Source organism: Paracoccidioides brasiliensis, assembly GCF_000150735.1.
Source record: "Paracoccidioides brasiliensis Pb18 unplaced genomic scaffold supercont2.4, whole genome shotgun sequence".
NCBI lineage: Eukaryota > Fungi > Ascomycota > Eurotiomycetes > Onygenales > Ajellomycetaceae > Paracoccidioides > Paracoccidioides brasiliensis.
The window spans coordinates 801,211-823,281 of NW_011371361.1; the positions used below are offsets into that span (position 1 = coordinate 801,211).

The following is a 22,071-nucleotide window of genomic DNA, read 5'->3' on the forward strand; positions in this document are numbered from 1 at the left end:
GCACGTGCGTGAGGTTGATCCGCTAGGCAACGCCACAACCGTCACCGCAGATTGTCAACGGTTCGCCAAGGCAAAAGCTTAATTTAACCACACCACATCAAGGTACAAGATGCCCCGGTAAAAGTCCTGTGATCAAAACCGAGGAGCTTATAAAATCCGGGCGGGTTTCCTATGAAGTTAAGTGATGGATGTCATTCTTGCTTCTTGTGTCGCTGGAACACAATAGAAAATAAAGGCTCTGAGACTTGACTGTTCTCACTGTATCCCTATGAGAAGAGCTTTCATTTTATGGCTACGGGCGAAGGGCCAGAAAAAGGGTGGCCTCTGAGCCAAAGGAGCGTTTCAAAACGACACTTATGTCAAAAGGTTATTTCGAGTGATCGGTCATTTTGTTGCGGCGCTTGCAACGCCAGGCCACAATTTCAGAATGCAGGCCACGGTTTTGTGATCCAAAATTGTGGCTCTCTCATGTCACTGGTACGAAACAACTGATGGCTTGTAGGTACTGTAGAGTTGCATGGCCAACTTCTGTAACTGTGCAAAAGGGAATGGTAAACCGAGAGAATACTAGACCTAGAGAACCCTAGAATATGCTTGGCCGGGAGAATGCTTGACCGGGAGAATACTAGACCTAGAGGATGCTAGACCTAGAAAATACTTGATCTAGGGATATGTTGAATAGAGAAGAATCTCTTTTTTTTGGCATATTGGGTGTGATGCAAAGCGAACATTCCACGGATTTTCTATTTTCCGTTTGCGTTATTGTCAGGATTTTGTTCCGTATGTATTTGAGGATCAGGATCCTAATCATGGAACAGGGGTGAGAAGTGGAACCGCGCGGCGTTTTGTTTATCTGGGAGCGGGCTGCATATGCGAGCAGAGACATGCCCGGGCGAGCAATATTTTCAGGATATCCTAGAAGATGACTGAGTATGTCCGGCCGTCATTATCCCAGCTGGCATGGGCTGAAGTTTCTATGCGTTAGAAAGGTATGGCAAGGTATAGTACGATGCACAGTGGTATGGTGATGATTGAGAGTACTGTACACTGTAGCACGAATTTGTCAAGCTTCGATAGTAAAGTTTCGGTGCCATCTTTTCTTGCTTAAAAGCGTGGGTCCTGAGAACGTTCAGTGATTTTCATCAGTAAGACCATGCGGAAAATGATTCAGAGCGACATGATAACATCAGACAGTTGTGAGGCACATCCAAGTAAACTTGTGAAATTGCGGTGCTTCTACCCTACAGGAGAACATGCCAACCAAAGCCAACAAAAACAGGAATGTTAATCATAAAAAGGAGGGGGGGGGAGGGAGCGGGGTATTAACTGCTGATAATTGCATGCGTTCGTAAGATTAATAACACCATCATTTGCCTACACTCCTCAGTTTTTAAGCAGGAATAAGAGTGACCTGAAAAGAGCAGTTATGCTGTCTTTCCTCTCCGCGGACCCTGAGCCGGGTTTGGCGGGCAAAAAATCCATTTCAGAACCTTCTGAGCAGTGGTCTTGTCATAGCAAGACATGCTAAGATTATAAAGAGCTCTCAGTGCGAACGTAAGGGAGGTGGATGCGTTTGACGGATCGCAAGTCGCCTGAACCACCCGTACTTTGCTGGGAATAAAGGCCACAACCGTGGCCAAGAAGAACGTCAGCGTTGCATCCATCTAAAAGTGAAGAGAAATGGGCGATGAACATACGATTAAAGGACCACCTGAGTATATTAATTCCGGCTCCGTATATTTGGATTTCGAGGGATCCCAGCGTACTTCATTCATCTGGCGGTATATGATCGAAGTGATTCCCATTATTTCACTTCGAAGAAGATAATCCCTACAGCTCTTGTGCTGGTTCAACGGTGAGTGATCTCGGATCATAATGCCCCAGTGATCTGGCCGGTGTCGAAAGAGACGATGCGCAAGAACGCGGCGGTGGACGTCAGCGGCCAAGCCTTGACCATCACACCTGTATGAAAAAGGGACGGTAAGTCACAAAGAGTCACAACGTAGATCAATAGAGTTAAGGAAAACTGTTTATTCTCTCACTTTGCTTCAGTTTTGATTGTAACTTCTTTTTTCAAGTCATCGATAGCTAATCCCATCCAACCAGTCCAACTATAGTCGGCGGGCGGGCAGAGGAAATCCAGGGAATTTGGGGAGTTGATCCTCGCACATTTCCGGATAGCTCGTTCAAGACTCAGCGGGGTTGAAATCCCAACCTCTTCCTTTGTCGTGTCCTTGCAAACCACTTCCAAATCCAATGTTTTCTGCAGTCAGTCAAAGGAGATCAGACCTGGAATTTCTGACCTCTACATGTGAAAAAGTGCACGCATCAGTTCACTGAACTCATGCGGGCCTGAGAAGAGCTTGAAGTTGACGCATTCCATAATATTCAACGCTTGATGTTTTTACGTGATGCTGAAGTTGTTGAACCAAGGCAAGCTTCATCTGCTTTTGCCTCTCACACCACTTTGGCATGTGACCCCAACCTATTGTCAATAGGCCGCTGTAGCCTGCCTTGAATACAGCAACTAATCCACTCTATCATCTTTTACTGTCTTGCGACTTTTCACCATCTTTTTTTGGCTGCGCACATTCCGGCATTGGATTCTATATCAGTAAGTACGTTTTCTTCTGAAGTATAAGCGGGATTGAAGAGGTCGCTAGTCTTCAGCTGTGGGTCCTTCACACATTCCATACTAACGTTTACCTTCAACCTAGTCCTACAGTGCCTCCTTGTTCCTAACCGACCCACTCGCGCGTCTATTCTTCGAAATGGCGGAGCTTCCCAGATGGAGGCGGAAGGCAGTTGATGACCTAGATAAGATCCCATCCACTGAGCAGGAGTGGCTTGAAATGGTCAAAACATATAGCTTGGTCAATGCCAAACTCCAGAACTTGTGCTCCTATGGTAGGCCCCTCAAGTACTTCAACAGAAGTTCCCTAACTTTATTTCTCTGGGATAAGGTTCTTTCTCTGCGTCAACAGTGCCTAAAGCAGCCTTCCTCACTGTCCGATGCATTTGGCCAGAAGTGATGACTGTTGGGGATGCGTTACCATATATTCTCAGGACGGGGTCGTACTTCAGTGAAGAACATGTTGCCCAGGCTACAAAGCTTATCAATAGGAAACTTCTCGGACTCGACAAGCTAGACACTCTGTTTGATGTCATCTGTTCCCAAACAAAGACACATCGTGAATGGTTATGCACGCTTGCAGATGGACTAGGCCCATTCTCAATGCTTGTTAGTTTAAAAAGGCAAATTCTAGACAAAGGACTGCATACTGCTCCAAGAGAAGAGCCTCTCCCTATAACTTACGCGCCAAGAAAAAAGGGGCATTGCAACGCTTCTCAAAGTTCATCAGGCCAAATGCCTGATTCTCCGAACCCCAGGCACCCTAAGCGCTTGCGCCTAGGAGATTTTGATGCCATCGATGACCATCCGGCTCCAAGCGAGCCTTCTACTCCGCCTAACATTGAACTAACAGAGGAAACCTTAGACGAAATTCCAGATGACATCCCGGACCCACGGACTCCTACTGAGACTCTGGTGGTCGATTTTATGGTCAATCTTCTTGGGGGTTTAGCATGCCTCTTACAGCCCCTTGCTTACCAGACTGTTTGCGTGGCTAATGCCTTTGAGACAACCTATCAATTTGGCCCCCTTCCGAATGGTCCGATCACTTCAAATCTTGTACAGTTCTGAGAACGTATAGACGGGAGCATCCCCTTCAGCCTGCCTCCGGACAAAAATCTTCCTGAAATGGTGATATTCGAAGCCAAGCGTGCCCATTGTGGAACTGGCCAAGGCGTTACTGTTGTGGGGCAGCAGTCAATGGAGCATGTTGCATATATCTGGAAACGACACAAAAATGATCAATTGGTGAATTTTCTCTCCTTCCCGTTTCCCTCAAGGGAAGTTTTGACGGCTAATACCTCTGTGTAGCCGAGGAACCCCAGAACTTACCATACTTTCATGATTGCACAAGATTTCCTGTCCTTCTACATCAGCATTGGGACTTATGACAAAGAGTACCTTGACTACATTTTTAGCCCTGGCGATGTACCTGTTGTTGCTCAAAGGGGAAAAAATCACTTTCTTCGAATTCAGGAGTTTGGGCCGTTCCAAGTTGATGAGAGATGAGATGGAGCTTCTCATTCACATTATACTCTGCTTGATAATCTCACAACTTACACCAACCAATGAGGGTGATCTGATTCAAAAGGGCTCTGAGCTGACCTGCAACCTGTCCAACCTGCTCTAGTACAATTTCACTTCAATCGCTCAGCATTTTCTGATTTGTCTATAACAGAGTGGTTGCTCAGCAAAGAATTCCTCTATTGGATTTAGACTTGGGTGAACAGTGTGGTAAGTAGAGTAGTTTCAGCCCAGCATCAGAGCAAATTTGCAATGTCCTGGCTGAGTGGTTGGAATGATGTGGCCAGAACCAAATCTGTCCTGGTCATGGATAACGCGCCCCAGAAAATCCACACCGTGTTGTCACATGAATGCTAATAATCCTTTACAGCGATCTGGATTGCTAGATTTCTGCCCTTTTTAATTTTATCATATCTTCATATCTACATTTCTGTACTTCCCCAGTTTTTGTCCTGGAGTTGCTCTTGTCCTGGAGCTGCCCTTGTCCTGGCGCTGCTCTTTTTTTCGGTGACACATTTGTCGTGGCCTTCCATCTAAGTAAGCTACTAACTTAGCTTCTGCTACCATAGACCTTTCCTTAATTTTGACCCTCGACCTGTTATGCGTATCCTTTAGTCATCTCTTCATTTCACTCCCTTTTACAACCTTATTTGCTTTCCAGATGTATTGTTGGATTGGCTTTCAAGAACGACTCATCCGTACTGCATTTTCCGTACCTCATTGATACTGGAGGACTCTCTTTAGTCTACGTAAAGTTACCTAATATGGAAAACCCATCTCTGCTGCAATAACCTGCTATTTGAGTTATGGACTGTTCTATCCAACTAATACTGAACCTACGCCTCCCATAAATTTGGTACAGAGTGACGAACGTCCTTGCGCTGTCTTTTTGCTTCCATGGCTATCTCCAGTACAGCTAACTACAGGTAATCTTCCACACAGCTCAAAGGGTACACCTTGTGTATCACCGCAGCATGGTCCTTGAAATGTGTGGTGCCCCACAGGTTCTCTGAGCAGGCGGGATGGGGACATGGAAAACAAGCATCTTGAGGCAAGATAGCGGAGATGGCAATCATACATATGCCTCCGAAGCTTATCTGGACGTGACAATGAATAACGGCCTTGAATTAGATGCCCGCTGCTCGTTCCCAAGGCAAAAGAGGCAGTGGGTTGCTGGACAGACAAGCGGGGTGGGTATTGAGTCGTTGGGGTTTGGCGTTGCTAAGGCTAAAACATGGTCTAGCCCCTCGTCGTTTTAGCCTTAGCAACGCCAACTGTCTCAATTAAACAGATGCCTCCGCAAAGCGCCCGCTAATTCACCCTAAGTGAGTGTGCTGGCCCGCACTTTACACAGACGGAAATCCTGCAAAGGTTTAACAGCAAAATGTTTCTTATTAATTAATTTAATCATTACAGTCGATATCTAGTAAAACGCGCTCCTGGCGTTTGTTGAAATGTCCAGATGCGCCCTTTGTTTGTCTCTAGGGACAAGCTTCACTCGCATCTCATCCTTTGGTGTTGGCATAGCTGTTGTCATGGACATCTTCTTTCGCAGCTCCAACCATCTACCATTCTTGTTTGCGGGCTTCAGATCAAAACGGAGCAACAGAAGAATCACAAATGACAAGACCCCGGCGGTGACAAAATGGCGCCCAGGACAGAGGACTGCCCCGCCGCCAAAGGGGCGGAATGCGAAGGGCGTTTTACGCTTTTCACCAGGACCGCATACAAATCGGCGGTGGTCAAATCTACCCGACGTCGTACCCCATACTGAAGTGTCGGTATTTTGGACTGGAGCGACGACCATGACATTGGCGCCTTTCTTGAGGAGGTACTTGTTGTCGAGAATGGTATCCTCCATTACCACTCTCGCCCCGACACCAATGTGCGTATATCGCAGAACCTCCTGCCATGTCGAGAAGAGAACAGGGCATGAAGATCGGATCTTAGCCAGGTCAATAGTCTGGACGTCATTCCCGTCGAGTTGCACAAGCTGTTCTGCCTCTGCTCGGCACTCCTCGAGGACAATGGGGTCGGAAAAGACATGGTAAACCATCCAGAACGCGCTCCCCATGCTGTTGGTTAGTGACGCAACCATCTGACCAATCTCAGTAGCTGCGATATCTCTGCCTTGTATGCCATGACTCGTGTTATGCTCATAGCGGCACTGGACAAGGCGTGAGCCCCGGAGATGACCGTTTTCAGCGAAATATTTCTCGAGAGCGGGGATTATAACGTGTTCTCGCGCATGGAAGCTTTTGCGGGCTAGTAAACTCGGCCATGCTTTGACCATATGAGTCAAGATGTCGGGCTCAAAAGTGCTATCGAAAATAATATTAGTGGATCCGCCAGCGGAGTATTGCGACGATGCTGCTCAGGGTTTAACACACAACCATGCTGTCTCAAGCGCGGGATCGCGAAAAGGGTTCTTTGGCCCGTAGGTGGAGTCCGTGATGGCTTTGAATATCTCTCCACGGACCCAAGAAAACAACTCAACCGTTACTGGGTTACTCTTGCTAAGCTTTTCCATAGCATCTGAGAGGTGTCGAGCCATACCGCTACTAATAGCGTCGAGTCCGGGGCCAGGGGCCAGGGCTGGATGAGTCGATGGGACAAAGGTTGACAGGTAAGAATCATTTTCGAACATTTTGTCCGAACCGATGATGGCATTGCCCGCTGGACCGACCCCCATGACCATCTCCGCTGCCTGGGCCTCGACGGGCGCAAACGCAATGACCTTGTTCAACCGCTGTAGTTGCCCGATGAGTGATGGGGAGTTGACAATGTAGAAGCGCTGTCCTAGTATGCGTAGGGTATATATTGGGAGATTATATTTGTCTCTGCGGACAGGAAAAGGTGTGTAAGTTTTCAACAGGGTCAAACACTTGAACAATGCAGGATGTTGCCTGCCCAATGGACAGAGGTAGCTCACCTGAGCTCCACCACAAACTTTTGCATGCCCAGAATGAGGCCCAGTAGCGGGCTTACGAATGGTATGGAAGTCTCGATCATGGGCGGTTCTTTCGCGTCTTGCGTCAAATGAAGCAGCGCGGACAGGAAAGCATATGCTCCAAGCACGAAGCCTAAGGCCAGCACCAGAGGAGAAGGCATCGTGAAGGATCAATTCCGGCTTCTATCGAAGCAAACAAGATCATGCTGAGTTTTTGGAATGGTTCACTGAGGGTCTCAACGCATTAAATAACTGGATTCGGAGTTACAGCGAAATGCTAGGATCGGTGATATCTGAACGTGTCTCCGATTTTGAAGCCCTTAAATAGCTAGTTCAGGTAACAGAGACATGGATATAGCTCACACAAAGACAGCAGTCAGCTCACATCCTATTCAATTGTAGCTGCTGCTCAGCCTTAAACTAATTCGGCCACGGAGTTCAGGAATGCTGGGCGAATTTCAAGAGGAGACCACGCACTGGGGTCATACTATTTTTCGTCCAGGATACCCAGCACCTTGTCGCTGCGCTTTTCCTTTTTGCCATAATTGTTGCCGAAAGCTCGTAACTTGGGCCAATCATGAAATCGATTGGTCTGGTCTACCTTCCGCTCACCAAAGGTACCTTGTCAAGTCCACTGGACCTGCATATCAATCCTACATGTCAATCCTACGTAGGAGCTGAGCTTGCATGGTCTCACTAAGAATGCTTCTCAACGCATGTTGCATTTCCATTCCTTCAGTGCAATCTCCATGCTTCGCCGGATGTTGAAGCAGCTTCAGTGGAAAAGATGAGGGTTAATTGGCCACATGATTCCACTCGCGTGTCCATTCTTGCAGGCTAACAGAAAAGCAGATCAGCTGCTCTTTTGACGGAAGGCTTCCACCTCACTCTGGAGTGAGTATGTTAATGAAAGCCGTGCTGTGCTTTGCTGTCCATTCCTACAGGCCCACAAAAGCGCCGAGCCTTCATTTTTACTGGAATTGAGCTTACAGAGGAGATTGACTGTCCAGTGATAGAAAGTCCTTGATACCAGAGCAAAGGAGTAAATATCCTTTTCAGAGTTTGAATGCCACACAATCAATCTGACGACCTTGGCACTTAGCTCTGTTAGGTGACCCATCTACAACCTGATCAGTGAACTTATCTGATGTAGTACCTAGGATATCCTTATTTGTAGAGGAGATCTGTCCATCTGAAGCAAGAATCTCCTAGGGGAGAGAAGAAGAGTGATAAGGCAGCCGTGCACTCAAAAGACTGTTCAAGAGATGAAAGTGAAGAGACGCCCGCTAAGGGGATCTGGGGTGGATGGAAAGGATGGATATCCGGGTGTGCGAGTCAAGAAACGAGGAAGAAGGACAGTGTGAAGGAGGGGTTTCCTAGGATGTGTGGTGAGAATGAAAAAGAATAAAAGGGAAAGGTTGTGTGGAAGTGCATGCGCAGCAGAAAATATATACACCTGTGGGAGGCTGACTGCACGGGCCATCATTTGCCATTGAACAGGAGGGCTCCGATGCACAAGAATAAATGTGGGTGGAAAGGTGGCAGAAGCTAAGGTTTGGATTGGGTAAGACTAATGAGGATTGGCAGAAGTCCATCTATTAAAAGCAATCACAGTAATATTTCCTACTGTACAGTACAAGAAAGGCATCAAGCATGTGTTGACCAAGTCATGTCCAGCTCCTACATTATTCAAAGTTCAACTAACCCTCTAGATTCTGTTCTGTGCATGCTATTATGGTCTGACCATTCAGAGTTGAAAAATGTTTAGTGACTTATCTCAACTATAAATCTATAGATGGGTTTCTATGTTAATTTCTTAATGACAGCTTTTCTTCATTATAAGAACTTCACTCAAGCAGATGATAGAGCCACAATCGATCATATATACATATTATGAACAATGAGTATGTGTCTCTGAAAATATTCAACACTATTCAGCACATCCGGGCATGACAGGTAAGGGCACCAGAGCAGAGTGTTGGGGTTAAGATAGTGGAGGTGACAATTTTGAACATGTCTTTGAAGGTGGTCAGATTGTAAAAAGAAGGAAATCTGTAGAGAGTGTGGCAGCTGGCTATCTTCAAGACAGAAGAGGCACTGAGTACTCAGACATGAGATGAGAAAGGTGTCTGTGTCAATGATGCTGTTGAATATAATATCAACTCCAGAGTCAGCAGATGAGACTCTGCTTATGCAGCCCCTCATATAGGCTGCAGAGTGAACCCCAATCCTGGTTTGTTTGCACTTAGTAGATGTAAAGCTCATGCTAGTCTTTGGTTCAACAGTCTGACAAGCAGAAAAGATTTCAAATGAGCTGCACTTGCTTCTTAAATACAAATTGGACTTTGTCCTCAGCATTCATCTTGAGCTCCTCACTAATAAACAATTCTAGAAGTTTCCTCTTGATCTTGACTATGTCAATCATTATGAAGAACTTCTGCCTCATATTCTCAAATATCTCATAGTAGAGTGTCTGTTTCTCAGCTCTGATGGTATCTCCAAGCTCTGTGTACATGTAATGCAGTTCTGTTTCTTTGAATTTTAGAACTGAATCATGCTTTCTCTTGATAAGTTTTTGCAAAGAATGCTGCTGATCACACAGCTTGACAAGCTGAGAATTCCACTTAACTGTTTTTTTCTACTTATTGCTGAGTTTTTTCAGAGCATGAGAATTGTATATAATACTGAACCTTTCAACAGTCTGGATGATGGACTCTCAGACAGAGCAGCCAAGGTAGGCAGACTGCACATCCCATTTGACTTTTACTGATATATAATAGTGTTCAAAGATATCTGGTCAGAAATGATCTATGACTTGATTACACTCACTGGTAGTTGTAACAGCTAGGCATGAAAACATCAAAATACTATTAAATGAAAGTGTGAAGATGCTGATAATAATACTCACTGTCAACCACATTAATAGTTTCTTATTTGATATAATATGGTGTTAACTTGTGCTCAAATCTTGCATTGTGTCCTAGGTGTTGAAGATACTGATTGAATGTATTAGAGAGCAGAGTTTTATCTAAAGAGATTTGAATTTCCTCTGCAGTGTGTATAGCTTGATATAACACAGAGATATTGAGTATATAAGATTTTTATTTTAGATGCAGACTGTTACAGAGTGTCATAATCTAAATGCAGAGCACATTTTCAACTGAGTTAATACCTCTTGTATTGAATGCATCATTAGCCAGCACCAGGGTAAGAAAGTGAAAGGTAGAACAAAGTATGAGATTGTCATCTCATTTATGAAAAATATAGATTGTTCTGTTCAAGTGAGATTTTTGAAGATAAAATACCAGACAGATAGAGCTCACAGTTGTGACTTGTTTCACTTTCTCTTCATGAACATAAGAGATACTTTCATCACAAGTACATGCTAATCTAACTGATCTGAATTGAGAATCATATACAGCATGATATTCTTATAGCAGAGAGTATTATTAAAACTGTAAAGACAATCACTCTTGATAAATACTTTGAACTGTGTTGAGATATAGATGATAAACAACATAAGTAGTGAATTCTGCATAATATATCATTTATGAGTAATAAATATTATATTTAAACATCAGTGATAGTGAAGAATAGTTATAAGATCTTCTATACTCACTGTTAATTTGTAATCAATTGACAGATTCAAATTATACTTATTGATCAGAGGACTCAAAATGAACTAATACTGTGAATTAGAAAAAAGAAGACTGATGTTTTGAACTGAGACTCTATTTTACTGATTAATTCAATCATCAATTCATTTATCTTTCAATCTGTCTTTCTCTTAAAGAGCAGTCAAAGAAATTTCCATTCAAATCATACTCTGTTTGATGATGTTGAAGTTTTTCAATCTTCAATCAACATAGACTTGAAAGTTCTCATCCACATATATAGAAAGATAAGAGTGGATATTAACTCTTATAAATAAACAGTATCTTCATAAGAGATATCAGCAGATTTCATCATAAATCTGATATGTATGTGACTCACTGATCTCAAAAGCACTGAACATGATTAATGACAATAATTGTGACATTAGCATATTTCTTATCTGTGATCTGAAATTGAGTCAATCTGACAGTGTCTCTTTCATAGTACTCATCTGAGATAAGCTTCTCAACTTTCTTCTTCTGGGTACATCAGCTCTCCTTGGTGGGTTTGGAGGGTTTTCATAAGCAAGTCCATTGAGAAAACATGTCATTCATATAATAGAAGGAAGCAGAGGAAACTGGAAAGAAGCAGTGTAAATAAGTAGATGTGAAGGCAGTAGAGACAATATCACTGAGAGTGAATGAAGGAAATGCTTCAAAGAAGCAAAAGACATTGAATTTATACATTGTGAGGAGTAGAGCATCACTGTCCTACAACAAAGCTGAGCATTGATAGCTTGTGGATATGACATCAGGACTATCACTGTGTCTGAGGTATGCATGTGGAAAATGGTTGTTGACAAGAGACGTGAGGTGGGTTATTGAAATAAAAGCAGCGTAGGTTTCATGTCACATGGCCTGAAATGGACTTAAAACAGCGTCGAAAATGGGATGCTCTGAGTGGCTGCACCCCCATCTTACAGACTATATAGAGGTAACCTGGAGAGTGGGCGTGACTATCGATAACCCGTCGTCCTCAGTGCTGGCCAAGAGCTAACCTTGCTCATTCGGTTTCAAGCATCGTCACCTTTAGCTGACGCAAATGACAACAATGGCACTTTGAGAAGCAGACTGCTGTTACTGAGAACTAGGCTGTTGGCACTAGAACAAGCAGCTGGGGCTTTATCATCATCTGTCAGGAGGCGTGCCGTTTCTAACTGGACAAGGGAGAGTGTTACGGGATATTGTGAACCACTTCCTGCCATTGGAAGTCTTGGTTGAGGTAGAGGGTGGGGAGACATATTAGCTCGGGCTAGTAGGGGGACGCTGCCAGCATGAGTTTTAAGTAGTTGGATAGCCAACATGGTCATGGCTGAGTGAATCCAGGTCTACCAGCGTTACTGGGATTGAATGGATGATACCGAGTGGTAACTTCAGACCCAAAGGACCGTCACCTTCAGTCGTTGAGTTAGCTTCGGATCGGCCCTGGGGACGGGATCTGTTGTCTGACCCAATATAACCTTCGATGAAGTAATTATTATTTCCCTGCGATGGTAGTCTCTTTTTCTTGGCCACATCGGAAGTTCAGGACATGTTCATGCATACATACATCACGGGCGGGTGGGTAGAAAACACATTATTTTCGTGATTTCCTCTGTTTAACCTTCAGCCAAGAGTTGGCTACTACTACTCTTGAAGCGAAGAAACTCTCTGCATAAAACAGAGGACTCTTTTTATCGCATGGATTTGGGCCTGAGTTCACCAATGAAGGTTTTAGCGCCTTGAGGTTATCTGCAGCGCCCCTCTCCCCCTCCTTGCAATACACCTGTCTGGCTTGGCACTAACTAGGGAAAAGTTTAGGGGGCATTACCTGCTCGTACGTACATACCTACCTGGACCATTTATTATTCAAAATAAAATACACGCGCCTTGTATCCCTGGCCCCCCAGAATAATTAAAGCGTTTCGAAATACTCCCTCCCCTCTAGGCCTGGGACAATGGACGGAGTCTTGCCTCTTCAAACAGTTCCCCAACTACGATTTAGCCTTGGCTGTGGTTCGTTCCAGGTTTGCAGCCCGCAATTTAGGGATCCTCACGAATCGCAGACCGAGACGCTCTCCTCAGCGCGCGATCCCCACTCGAGTTTTTCTGGCCCTAAAGAAGCGCCAAATATGCCTGTGGGCCTTACGAATTCAGACCGCCCTCTTGTGGAACGTACAGCTAGCCGCGCCATTTAGAGTCCTCCCGCCGGTGCTCAATCCGAAATCGAATTACACTGATCTTGATGGTTTACTGAATGCCAATTTGATGCCCCGGAGACTATGTTTGCTGATTATCTCTCATGTAGTATGCATCGGCGTATAGAGAAAGATGAGAATAGGTAACTCAAACACGCTTCCTGAGAAGAAGCTGCATCCAGGCTGCTGCACTCTTCTTTGGTGGAGATCTCCAATGGTTGTCCCAGTGTGCAGTGCTATTTCTAATCTCAAAGAGAACAACAATGCAGAATCAAATCATTAACATCCCAAATTTTCTGAGCATGTGCCAGAGACTAGGATAAACATAACAAGCTCTTTAGGGCTGACTTCTCATTTGTCATCTCGCCATGCCAAAGCCTGATGGCGGCTCTGCCTCAATAATATGGATGCTTCAAATCGGACTACAAGGTAGACTGGTGTGGATGGGGCGCCGATGATATGGCTGAGGGTTCCGGGCTGGTGATCTCTTCTTAAAATGGTATGGGGGCTGGCAGCTCTTCCTTTTATTAATACTACTCTCCCCTCATTTTGCGCTTTTATCTTGAGCTTCGTCTTCATTCTCTCTTCATGTTGCTGTCATAATTCCTGTTAAGGAACATTGAAAGTGACTTTGTTTCTATTGTAAAGTGGGATCGTCGTGCTATTTGCCCATTTAATAGCCGAAAAAACGCATCATTTACAAAATCTATTTTTCATTTGGACTGCGCTATTTTGGCTCAACACATGTATGCATTCCACTACAACTCTCACTCTTTCACTCTTCGACCGACAGAGCGCCAATCTTTTTAACTACAGCATGTCACAACAGAGGCGTCAACAGTCAAGAAGCTCATCTGGTCAGAGATCTAGGAGTGCTCAAAGTGACCAACAAGCTGCTAGTACCGCGGCGCAACTTGAAGCCCTGAATATTTCGTCCCGTACCCCGCCTCCGTCGATCACCGTCCAACGGACGCCGGAGTACACTCCATCCAACCTGAGTAGTTTTGTTACAAATGTACGGGTTCCAGTTACTCGAGAACAGCAAGACTGGACGTCGCTCCAGATGACGGCTACAGTTGATTCAAATACCTCGTCACTACCATTTGGTTCTGATGTGTCCAACAATCCAATATCTTACAGTTCCTTTCCTGTGAGACAAGAACAACTTTCTTCCGTACATATGAGGTTGGTTGAAGCAGAATAGCCGGTGGCCCCGATGAAAGCAAAACCGATATATTGCGAAGCTTACTATTCTCTTGGGATAAACAGAGGTGTCTTTGATTACACCATTTCCCCGCATTCATCAAATTTTGGGCAACAGAATTATTATTACACAGGACCTTCCCAGCAACTTCCAGGTAATTACCATGAACTGAATCTCTCCTCTCTTATCCTATAGTAACAGTATTAAAAAGATTACGGAACGAGGAATGCATCCTCAATGTCGCAAGGATTTCAAGGAAATTTCGACAGTCGAATCTCCTCACAGCAGGGGGCTATTCTTCCAGATGGCTCCCTAAATATTCTTCCACCAGACAGACATCAGTATTCACTTCAATCACCTGAAATGCCTTTAGCGGGACAGCATAAAAATAGAACATCGAGTACACCCATAGGGCAGGAAGCACAGGGGCCGGTTTCTAGTCCAAGAGGTAGACAGGATGAATACCTACAGCCCGCCGCATTTGCGTCACATTCCTCGGCAGAAACATATCCAAATATATCTCCAAGCACATCATCTCTCACGCTGGACTATGTGAATCATGCGCCATCAAACGTTGCCGGTCATACTCTTTCCACTTCGTAAGGCTCTATCATCTGAAATTTGGAATGAACAAGAAGGGACTAACGATCTTCACTTCCACAGCCATTCTCTCTATGACCCATTACATCCATATCAAAGGTGAGATAAAATGACCTCACACGTATTCATTGCCAATTGCATTATCACTTACATCTTATTACCCTAGCTCCCGACAATACCCCTTTTCCCCCATTTCAGATACCGGGATTCCAGTTCCTGCAGCTCAGGTTGATGGCATTGGTACTCCGTATAGTGTGTCCCCGACCCCAGAAGACCAAATACGAATTGTGAATTCTCGCGCGAAACCCCAATGTTGGGATCATGGATGCAATGGTCGTGAATTTTCGACATTTAGCAATCTTCTACGTCACCAACGCGAGAAAGCAGGTACCGCTACCAAATCAGAGTGCCCACATTGCGGAACGGTCTTCACCCGGACGACTGCGCGTAATGGACATTTAGCACAGGGCAAATGTAAGGCGAAGCGAGAAGTTGAGAAACGGCAACAGCAACAACAACAGCAACAGCAACAGCAACAGCAACAGCAACAGCAACAGCAACAGCAACAGCAGGAATAAACGGAGGGGGCATTGGAGAGACTGGCTGATTGATTCATCTCCATTTTTTTAAATACATTCAGGCAATAGAGCTACGATTTCCCTTTCAATTCGTTGTGAATATTTTCTTTTACTTACATATGATTTCCCATTCCATCATCCGCTACGATTTACTCATATGCTGCTGCTGCAAGAAAAATTTTTCTATGTACCTTTTTGCAGCAGCCTCGACATTTTCTTTTTGCGCGCCAACGAATGATGATCTCGAAGTCTAAGCAATAAATATTACACGTCCTGTCTCTTCTTTCATCCACTAGGAGACAAAATGAAATAAAATGGAAAGGAAATAGAGATATTTCCTTTTCATCTCTCTTCATATTTAACCCACATGGGCCACGAAATCTTAGTGATCTTCCCTCTTCAGTATTTGACATGGCAGATCCAGCTTCAAATAAATAAAAGGAGAATTCCACCCTCGGACACGATCACGATCGTAAGGGGTAAAAGGAAGCGCAGGCAACACCGCTTTCCTGACCCTTGGTTTGGCGTCAATGATCAAGAAGAATGGATAGTATTGCTTTTATTTTTATTTTTATTTTTTTATTTTTATTTTTATTTGTTTGTCTTTTTTCCAATAGCTCTCTCGTTTTTCTTTTCTTCTTCTTCAATTTTCTCTTAACACTCATCTTAAGAATGATCGACAAATATTTCCTACTTGGGTTGTAGGAAAGTTCTTAGCTGGAGACATTCCTGACTTACTTGCATAATAACGTGGCATGTGGCTTATTTCAACCTTAACCTTCTTCTAATACTCTCGTTCTTTGGTTCAATGGCTGTCTCTTTTCTTTTCTTTGCTGCTTGGAGATAACTTAGTATTATCGACATAACTCTAACCGACCTCCCGACCCTGAACAAATTCTCCGCGAACGATGCTGAGAAGCAGTCAAGGTTGGTCCCGGTTATCTAATGTGTGGCATGAGGCCACGCAAAACAGCGAAATATCATATATGCCAGAGTTCCAAAATAACGATGGGTATTTCAAGTGGATGGATGCATGGATGTCGGAGCTGCACACGCAAACGCCCAAATTCAGGCGGCGCGGCCAGGCCAGGCCGAACAAGAAATGCTCTGAAAAACAAGAGAAATTAGACGTCAGGAAATGGCGCCCAATGACGGATGGAGTAGTGCTGTTATACCCACTCTCTTCATCTGGAGGCGAGGGCACAAATTACCGGGTACTTTTGCTTCCGCTCGGGTCATTGGTTCTATGTTTCCTGTGGTAGGGCTCATCAATGCCGCTAACGATGTCTCGCTTCCAAACCCCGGGTTAATAATCGTAATTTATCCTGGACGTGGTCAATGATTACCGAGTATTATATTATTCTCAAGACTGCGATGCGCTGTGCTGATATTTTGGGGTGGTTTCAACTTCAGCTTAGCTTTCCCTGACTGCGGATCTATGTTGAGGCTCTCGATCCAGAAAAATGGTTGGCTGTTGTTGATATAGAGTTTTACGGTTCAATAGTTCATGCACAAAACCATTCTTTTTCTTTCTTTCTTTCTTTCTTTCTTTTTTTTTTTCCTTTTTTTTTTCAGGGACAATTTGGAGAAATTCTGCAGCCAGTGAAAAGATAAAAAAGAAAAAAGGAAAAAGAAAAAAGGAAAAAGAAAAAAGAAAAAAAGCAATGCTGCGGCCATTTCTCAAACGTACATGGATGATGACCATGTAATATTTCAGCAGTCTGTGGCACTTCGTCGAACACACACGGGGATTGTATGTAGTTAAAAAGAACAATCGTTCATTGCCGGAGCTCTAAATTCGTCCATCTCCACATGGACATCACAATTACTTGATGGGGCTGAGAGCCATGTGAGCAGGGGAAACCTGCTAGGTCTGTCTATTTAGCTATTCCCGGATTGATGCTCATGGATGGAGGAGCCCTTTGGCCTCATTAATTGGCCAGTTAAGAGAAGTCCTCTTTTTACCTTGACATTGACATTCGGGAATATTTTTACTGGACGAGCAAATTAGTTACTGCCAGTTCTTGTTCGGAAAAATCTCCGCTTCAACCCCTCATTTCTCGTTTCCCTCTCTTTCTAAACTAAATACGCCGCGGAAAAAAAAAACTGAAGTTCTGGGGTATCAAACTTGTAAGTTGTAACTATGAATCAACGGTTAAAATATGAGGGTGGGGGAAGTCTTCGCTTGCCGAGGTGCTTAACAACGAATGGGCAGAAGGACGCAACGTAACTAAATACTCGAGCGAAGCGTTTGTAGTGTGTATGATGTTGGAGATCTCAAAAGCCGCGGCTACATTTCCGAGACAAGCATGTGGTCTCAAAATCTTAATGGCGTTATGGTTGCACATGGCTGCATAAAAGGGTAACTATGCAATCGACGATTGCAGGGGCGCATACAGTTATCCAGATCATGTACAAATAGGGTGGCTATTACGCATGAACTTACTCTTTCTCATCCTTGATGGTTCCTCATGTTCCAAGAGAGATTGACTCATAGCGTAATGCTGAGTGGTTGATCATTCAGTCAGAGAGGCAAGCAGAACACGGCACTTTCTTCGGCAATTGGTGCCGTTGGGACAGGCTGCCCGACTGTTCCACTCATTTTCGCATGGGCTTAAAACACTCAGAAGCCTCCACGTTGTAGTTACATGAAGGTTAATTGAGGTAACATTCATTCCAACACCTTGTCTGCTTCCGTAATTTAGCGACGCCAGGAAACAATACTTAAAAAGTCCCCTGGAGTCATCCTAACACACTAGTCGTGGGCAGAGAGCAAACACTCTTTCAGCCCTACAGGCTGCAGCCCATCAGCTCGGTAGAATGATCCGAATAGAGATTACCCCATGGTATGATTCTATAGGTAAAACTCAGCCAGCCAGCCACGATAGGATTATAATATAAACCAGGCAGCCTTGGAAAGCGGCTTCCGGCCCGTACGCTGACTGTTCTACTACCCGCCCGCGTGTCATAGTCCGAATCTATCATTTTTTGAGATACGATTCTGGTGATTAACAACTTGAAAACCTTTTGGAGTTGATGGCTGCTGACTGGGTATCCCAGGCGGGACAGGCAGTTCTATAAGGGTAAATAAATCCCACACTCCCCCTTGACGGGAAACGCGGTGTGCTTGAATCTGGGAAAGCGGAATTCCTTGAGACCGAGTAAATAATAGAATAATCGTTCTGCTGTTGCGCTCTGTCAAAGGTGACAGGACTTCCTATTACGGACTAGCGCCCTTCACGGACTTGCCCAATGGCTCGACCTGATCACGTGGCAAATCAGGCCAACCCAAACCTCGCTTGTCAATGTCAAATCAACGTCGAGATGAACAAATCGAAAAATTGATGCATTGATATGACTCTTTTCTTGACGACACAGACAAACATGTTGCCTTCTGCCTGATTTTATCACGGCTGAGGATATAACTGATAATTTGGTGTTCATTTTGTTTCTGATACCTGTTCCCCTTACTCTTCAGATCCGCCAAAATCATATTTGAGCTGTTTTTATCTCCCAGCTATCATCAATACAGCAGAGCAGAGCTTCAAAATGATTCAGTTCCTAAATTTAGTTTTGCAAGTCTTTTCCTCTCGTACAAGCTCTCGATATTTACATCTTTTATACCTCGCATACGGACCAGTCCAGTTATGGAGCGGTCCTTAAATCAAAACATCATCGGGAAGCTTCTATAAGCGTTGATCGGGAAATCTATTTTCCCTGTTGCTTTTAAGATAACTGACGATCATTCAAAAATTCCCCATGGCCTCAGTTTTCACCTACGATCCAGATCTGCCTCGGGTGTCGTCTCCATGGTCAACCCCTGGCACGACGACACCGCGACCGATTCCTTCGGGGACTAAAGGCGAGAGCAGCCGAGATGAATCCTTCCGCGCCCTGGATCCTACTGACCCGAACTTCCTAGCAGAGTGCGGGATCACTAAACTAGATGCAGAACCACAGGATGGCCCAACGGAGTATAAGCTTCACCTTCTTTTGCGTTCACGGCGTTCCTTTCTGTCGTTATCCACCGGAAATATGACTTCAGGTTCCTGTCACTCTAAATCGCATCCAGGCAATTCTGAGTCTCCATCATTATCTCCAGAGCAAGCTTCTAGGCCCACTCAAACGTTGTCAAATCAATCGCGACAGCATAGGCTCCAGCAGCTTACTACCCAGCTTCTCTGGCGGTTACAGCAATCTTCTCCTTTCCACTCATCCTCAACTGTCGACCTAGTCCTCCCCGTTTTGCCAGAGGTGACCCCGATGCTCAATGTCCCGAGTGTACCTGCCCGGCTTCTTCCAGGCCTTGAAGAATCCCAGGGAGCTTTATACGAAATTGGAGTCTCGGATGATGGCACATTTGTTGGTCTTGCTGAAGATGAAATGGAGGAGAGTCTTACAAATCTTCGAGCGATGGCTGCGAGTTTGGGTTGCAACGTTGAAGTTCTAAGGAGAGTAGCTGTTGGCTATTGTGAGTGGAATGAGAACGCGGATGACGAAACCAAACCGATGGTGCTTCGCTCTGAAAAACTCTGGGTTGCCGAGGCTCTTGTTAGCCCTGATCTCAAACAGAGCGATCAACAACCTCCCGTCGGCGACCGATGTCAATTATCCAATTCCCGAGTGGCTGCCATATCCTCGCCGCTAGTTATTGAGAAGGAGACTATCCTCTCCACACCACAGCTTCATATAGCCCTTGCTGGACCCTCAACCGCTGGAAAGTCTTCTCTTCTCGGTGTGTTGTCTACCTCCGCTCTTGACAATGGCAGAGGAAAGAGCAGGCTCAGCCTTCTGAAACACCGCCATGAGATCGCCTCTGGGATCACAAGCTCAATAGCACAGGAGCTAATTGGTTATTCTCCTCATGATACTGAGGGTTTGGGATCCTCCCCTGATGTGGTGAACTATGCATCTGGCAATGTTACTGCCTGGAATGACATCCATGCGACTGCGGAGGGTGGTAGGCTGATCTTTCTTTCTGATCTACCTGGATCAACAAAGTACCTCAAATCGACTCTACGTGGTTTAGTTAGTTGGGAACCTCATTATCTCCTGCTTTGCGTTCCAGCCAATAGCCACTCAGATTCTGCAACAATTGATGGGCGCCGCGATATCGATATTTCTCTGTCATATTTGGATTTGTGTATGAAGTTAGAACTTCCTGTCATTGTCGTTGTGACTAAACTTGACATGGCAACTCGGTCCGGTATAAGACAAACACTGGTACAAATACTATCAACGATCAAGTTGACTGGAAGGACGCCTGTCATGCTTCCGGCCCCAACAGACACAACTGAACAGGATGTGAACCTTCAACAGATTTCAGCTTCTGACCAGCTGGACGCGGACAACGCAATTGCTTCTGTGGGTACCAACTGGACGAACAAGGTCCCTATCGTCATTACCAGCTCTGTTACCGGAGCAGGGATTGGGAAACTGCATGCAATGCTTAGAACCCTTCCAATTCCCGCAAAGAGCTCCAGAAGGCCAATATCAATGACTAGCGGTACAAATGTGCCACATGAAGCCGCCAAGCTATTCGATATTACTGAAGTGTTTGAGATGCCAGCGCTCAAGGTGTATTCTGTAGCGGGTGACAATAAGCGACAGCATGATAGGGCAATTATTTTGTGCGGTCGCGTCCGCTGTGGTTACATCTCGATTGGTGACCAGCTTGTTGTTGGTCCACTCATCATGGATTCCCAAGCATATATAGACTCGTCTCACCTGGTGTCGCAGTCAAAACCGATGTTCAGCAGATCACTTCCTTTGGAACTTGCAACATTTTATTTGCACAATGCCCTTCCAGATGAGGATCATTCACAGGCTCGAGCTCACTGGCAAGTAGTCCGTGTTGTCAGTCTCCGAAATCTGCGACTGCCTGTCACAACTTTACTCGAGCACCAGATCGGCACAATAGGGATAGACGGCGCTGATGTAATTCCATACCTAGGGAAAATTCGAAAAGGTATGGTTCTAGCTGATTTCCACCCAATTTCCTCCCCGCTCACGATACCGAGCTCACTACTCGCGCCGGTCTTTTACACCGGGTTTGTTGCCTCATTTCCAGCCTCGAACTTCTCTTCCACACTCTCCTCTTCGCTTATTATCGGAGGACATGCTGTTGTCTACATTGCTAGTATCAGGGCGGCTGCGAAAGTGACATGTGTCGAGGCCAACAGGAATACCCAAAGACTGTCCCTTGTGGGCGATGCAGAGATCTCTCCGCTTGATAGTGATTCTTTGCCTGCAAGCGACTCACACCATCGCCATCCCGAGCCAACTGCGGACATTACCGGTGGCTCATGCGATAATCCGCATGAATCCGACAATATCAATATCACGTTTTCCTTCGTCTCTTCTGTGGAGTGGATTGAATTGAATTCCCGTGTGCTTGCCATGCCTGCAACAACTCTGGCAACATCGTCGTCCTCACTTCATTCCGTTTCAGGATCGCTGGGACTGAAAGGTTTTGTCGGGCAGGTTTGCCAAGTCCTGAGTAGTTGATCTTTAGATATTCCGTGTACTTCCGATCTTTTTCTGTTGTTCCTTGTAAATTCTGTTTCTCCATTTAACTTTGACGTCACAGCTACCACATATGTACAAGCAAGCATGTTGTGCTCGCTTTCCTAGCCCTTTAATACTGGTGATTGTCACGCAGTCTCAATGCGGCCTGTTCTTGACCTGGGGTTTGCTTGATTGGACAAATTTGGGGTCTCTGGATAAACGGAGGTTTGAATTGCAAGTTGGATT

The 22,071-nt window shown here is 45.0% G+C and overlaps 8 protein-coding genes across 8 annotated transcripts; 4 read left to right on the plus strand and 4 right to left on the minus strand.

The window, feature by feature from the left end:
- Positions 1-1,424: 1,424 nt before the first annotated feature.
- Positions 1,425-2,474, minus strand: PADG_03761 (uncharacterized protein; the record flags this gene model as incomplete). Its single annotated transcript, XM_010761288.1, has 4 exons — positions 1,425-1,664; positions 1,698-1,962; positions 2,043-2,263; positions 2,409-2,474. 4 exons carry the CDS (start codon positions 2,472-2,474, stop codon positions 1,425-1,427), a joined length of 792 nt encoding a protein of 263 aa, XP_010759590.1.
- Positions 2,475-2,771: 297 nt separating this feature from the next.
- On the plus strand, positions 2,772-4,141 carry PADG_03762 (uncharacterized protein; the record flags this gene model as incomplete). The annotated part of the gene is made up of 4 exons (XM_010760868.1): positions 2,772-2,907; positions 2,964-3,671; positions 3,714-3,880; positions 3,944-4,141. The coding sequence occupies 4 exons, from the start codon at positions 2,772-2,774 to the stop codon at positions 4,139-4,141; spliced, it is 1,209 nt and encodes a 402-aa protein (XP_010759170.1).
- A 1,438-nt stretch (positions 4,142-5,579) lies between these two features.
- Positions 5,580-7,267, minus strand: PADG_03763 (uncharacterized protein; the record flags this gene model as incomplete). The annotated part of the gene is made up of 3 exons (XM_010761289.1): positions 5,580-6,477; positions 6,547-6,996; positions 7,089-7,267. The coding sequence occupies 3 exons, from the start codon at positions 7,265-7,267 to the stop codon at positions 5,580-5,582; spliced, it is 1,527 nt and encodes a 508-aa protein (XP_010759591.1).
- Positions 7,268-9,411: 2,144 nt separating this feature from the next.
- Positions 9,412-9,621, minus strand: PADG_03764 (uncharacterized protein; the record flags this gene model as incomplete). Its single annotated transcript, XM_010760869.1, has 1 exon — positions 9,412-9,621. One exon carries the CDS (start codon positions 9,619-9,621, stop codon positions 9,412-9,414), a length of 210 nt encoding a protein of 69 aa, XP_010759171.1.
- A 2,151-nt stretch (positions 9,622-11,772) lies between these two features.
- On the minus strand, positions 11,773-12,069 carry PADG_03765 (uncharacterized protein; the record flags this gene model as incomplete). Its single annotated transcript, XM_010760870.1, has 1 exon — positions 11,773-12,069. One exon carries the CDS (start codon positions 12,067-12,069, stop codon positions 11,773-11,775), a length of 297 nt encoding a protein of 98 aa, XP_010759172.1.
- Positions 12,070-12,696: 627 nt separating this feature from the next.
- PADG_03766 (uncharacterized protein) lies at positions 12,697-12,936 on the plus strand (the record flags this gene model as incomplete). Its single annotated transcript, XM_010760871.1, has 1 exon — positions 12,697-12,936. The coding sequence occupies one exon, from the start codon at positions 12,697-12,699 to the stop codon at positions 12,934-12,936; it is 240 nt and encodes a 79-aa protein (XP_010759173.1).
- An 817-nt stretch (positions 12,937-13,753) lies between these two features.
- PADG_03767 (uncharacterized protein) lies at positions 13,754-15,318 on the plus strand (the record flags this gene model as incomplete). Its single annotated transcript, XM_010761290.1, has 5 exons — positions 13,754-14,121; positions 14,206-14,294; positions 14,352-14,739; positions 14,804-14,839; positions 14,907-15,318. The coding sequence occupies 5 exons, from the start codon at positions 13,754-13,756 to the stop codon at positions 15,316-15,318; spliced, it is 1,293 nt and encodes a 430-aa protein (XP_010759592.1).
- A 3,759-nt stretch (positions 15,319-19,077) lies between these two features.
- PADG_03768 (uncharacterized protein) lies at positions 19,078-21,825 on the plus strand (the record flags this gene model as incomplete). The annotated part of the gene is made up of 1 exon (XM_010760872.1): positions 19,078-21,825. One exon carries the CDS (start codon positions 19,078-19,080, stop codon positions 21,823-21,825), a length of 2,748 nt encoding a protein of 915 aa, XP_010759174.1.
- Between the last annotated feature and the right edge of the window lie 246 nt (positions 21,826-22,071).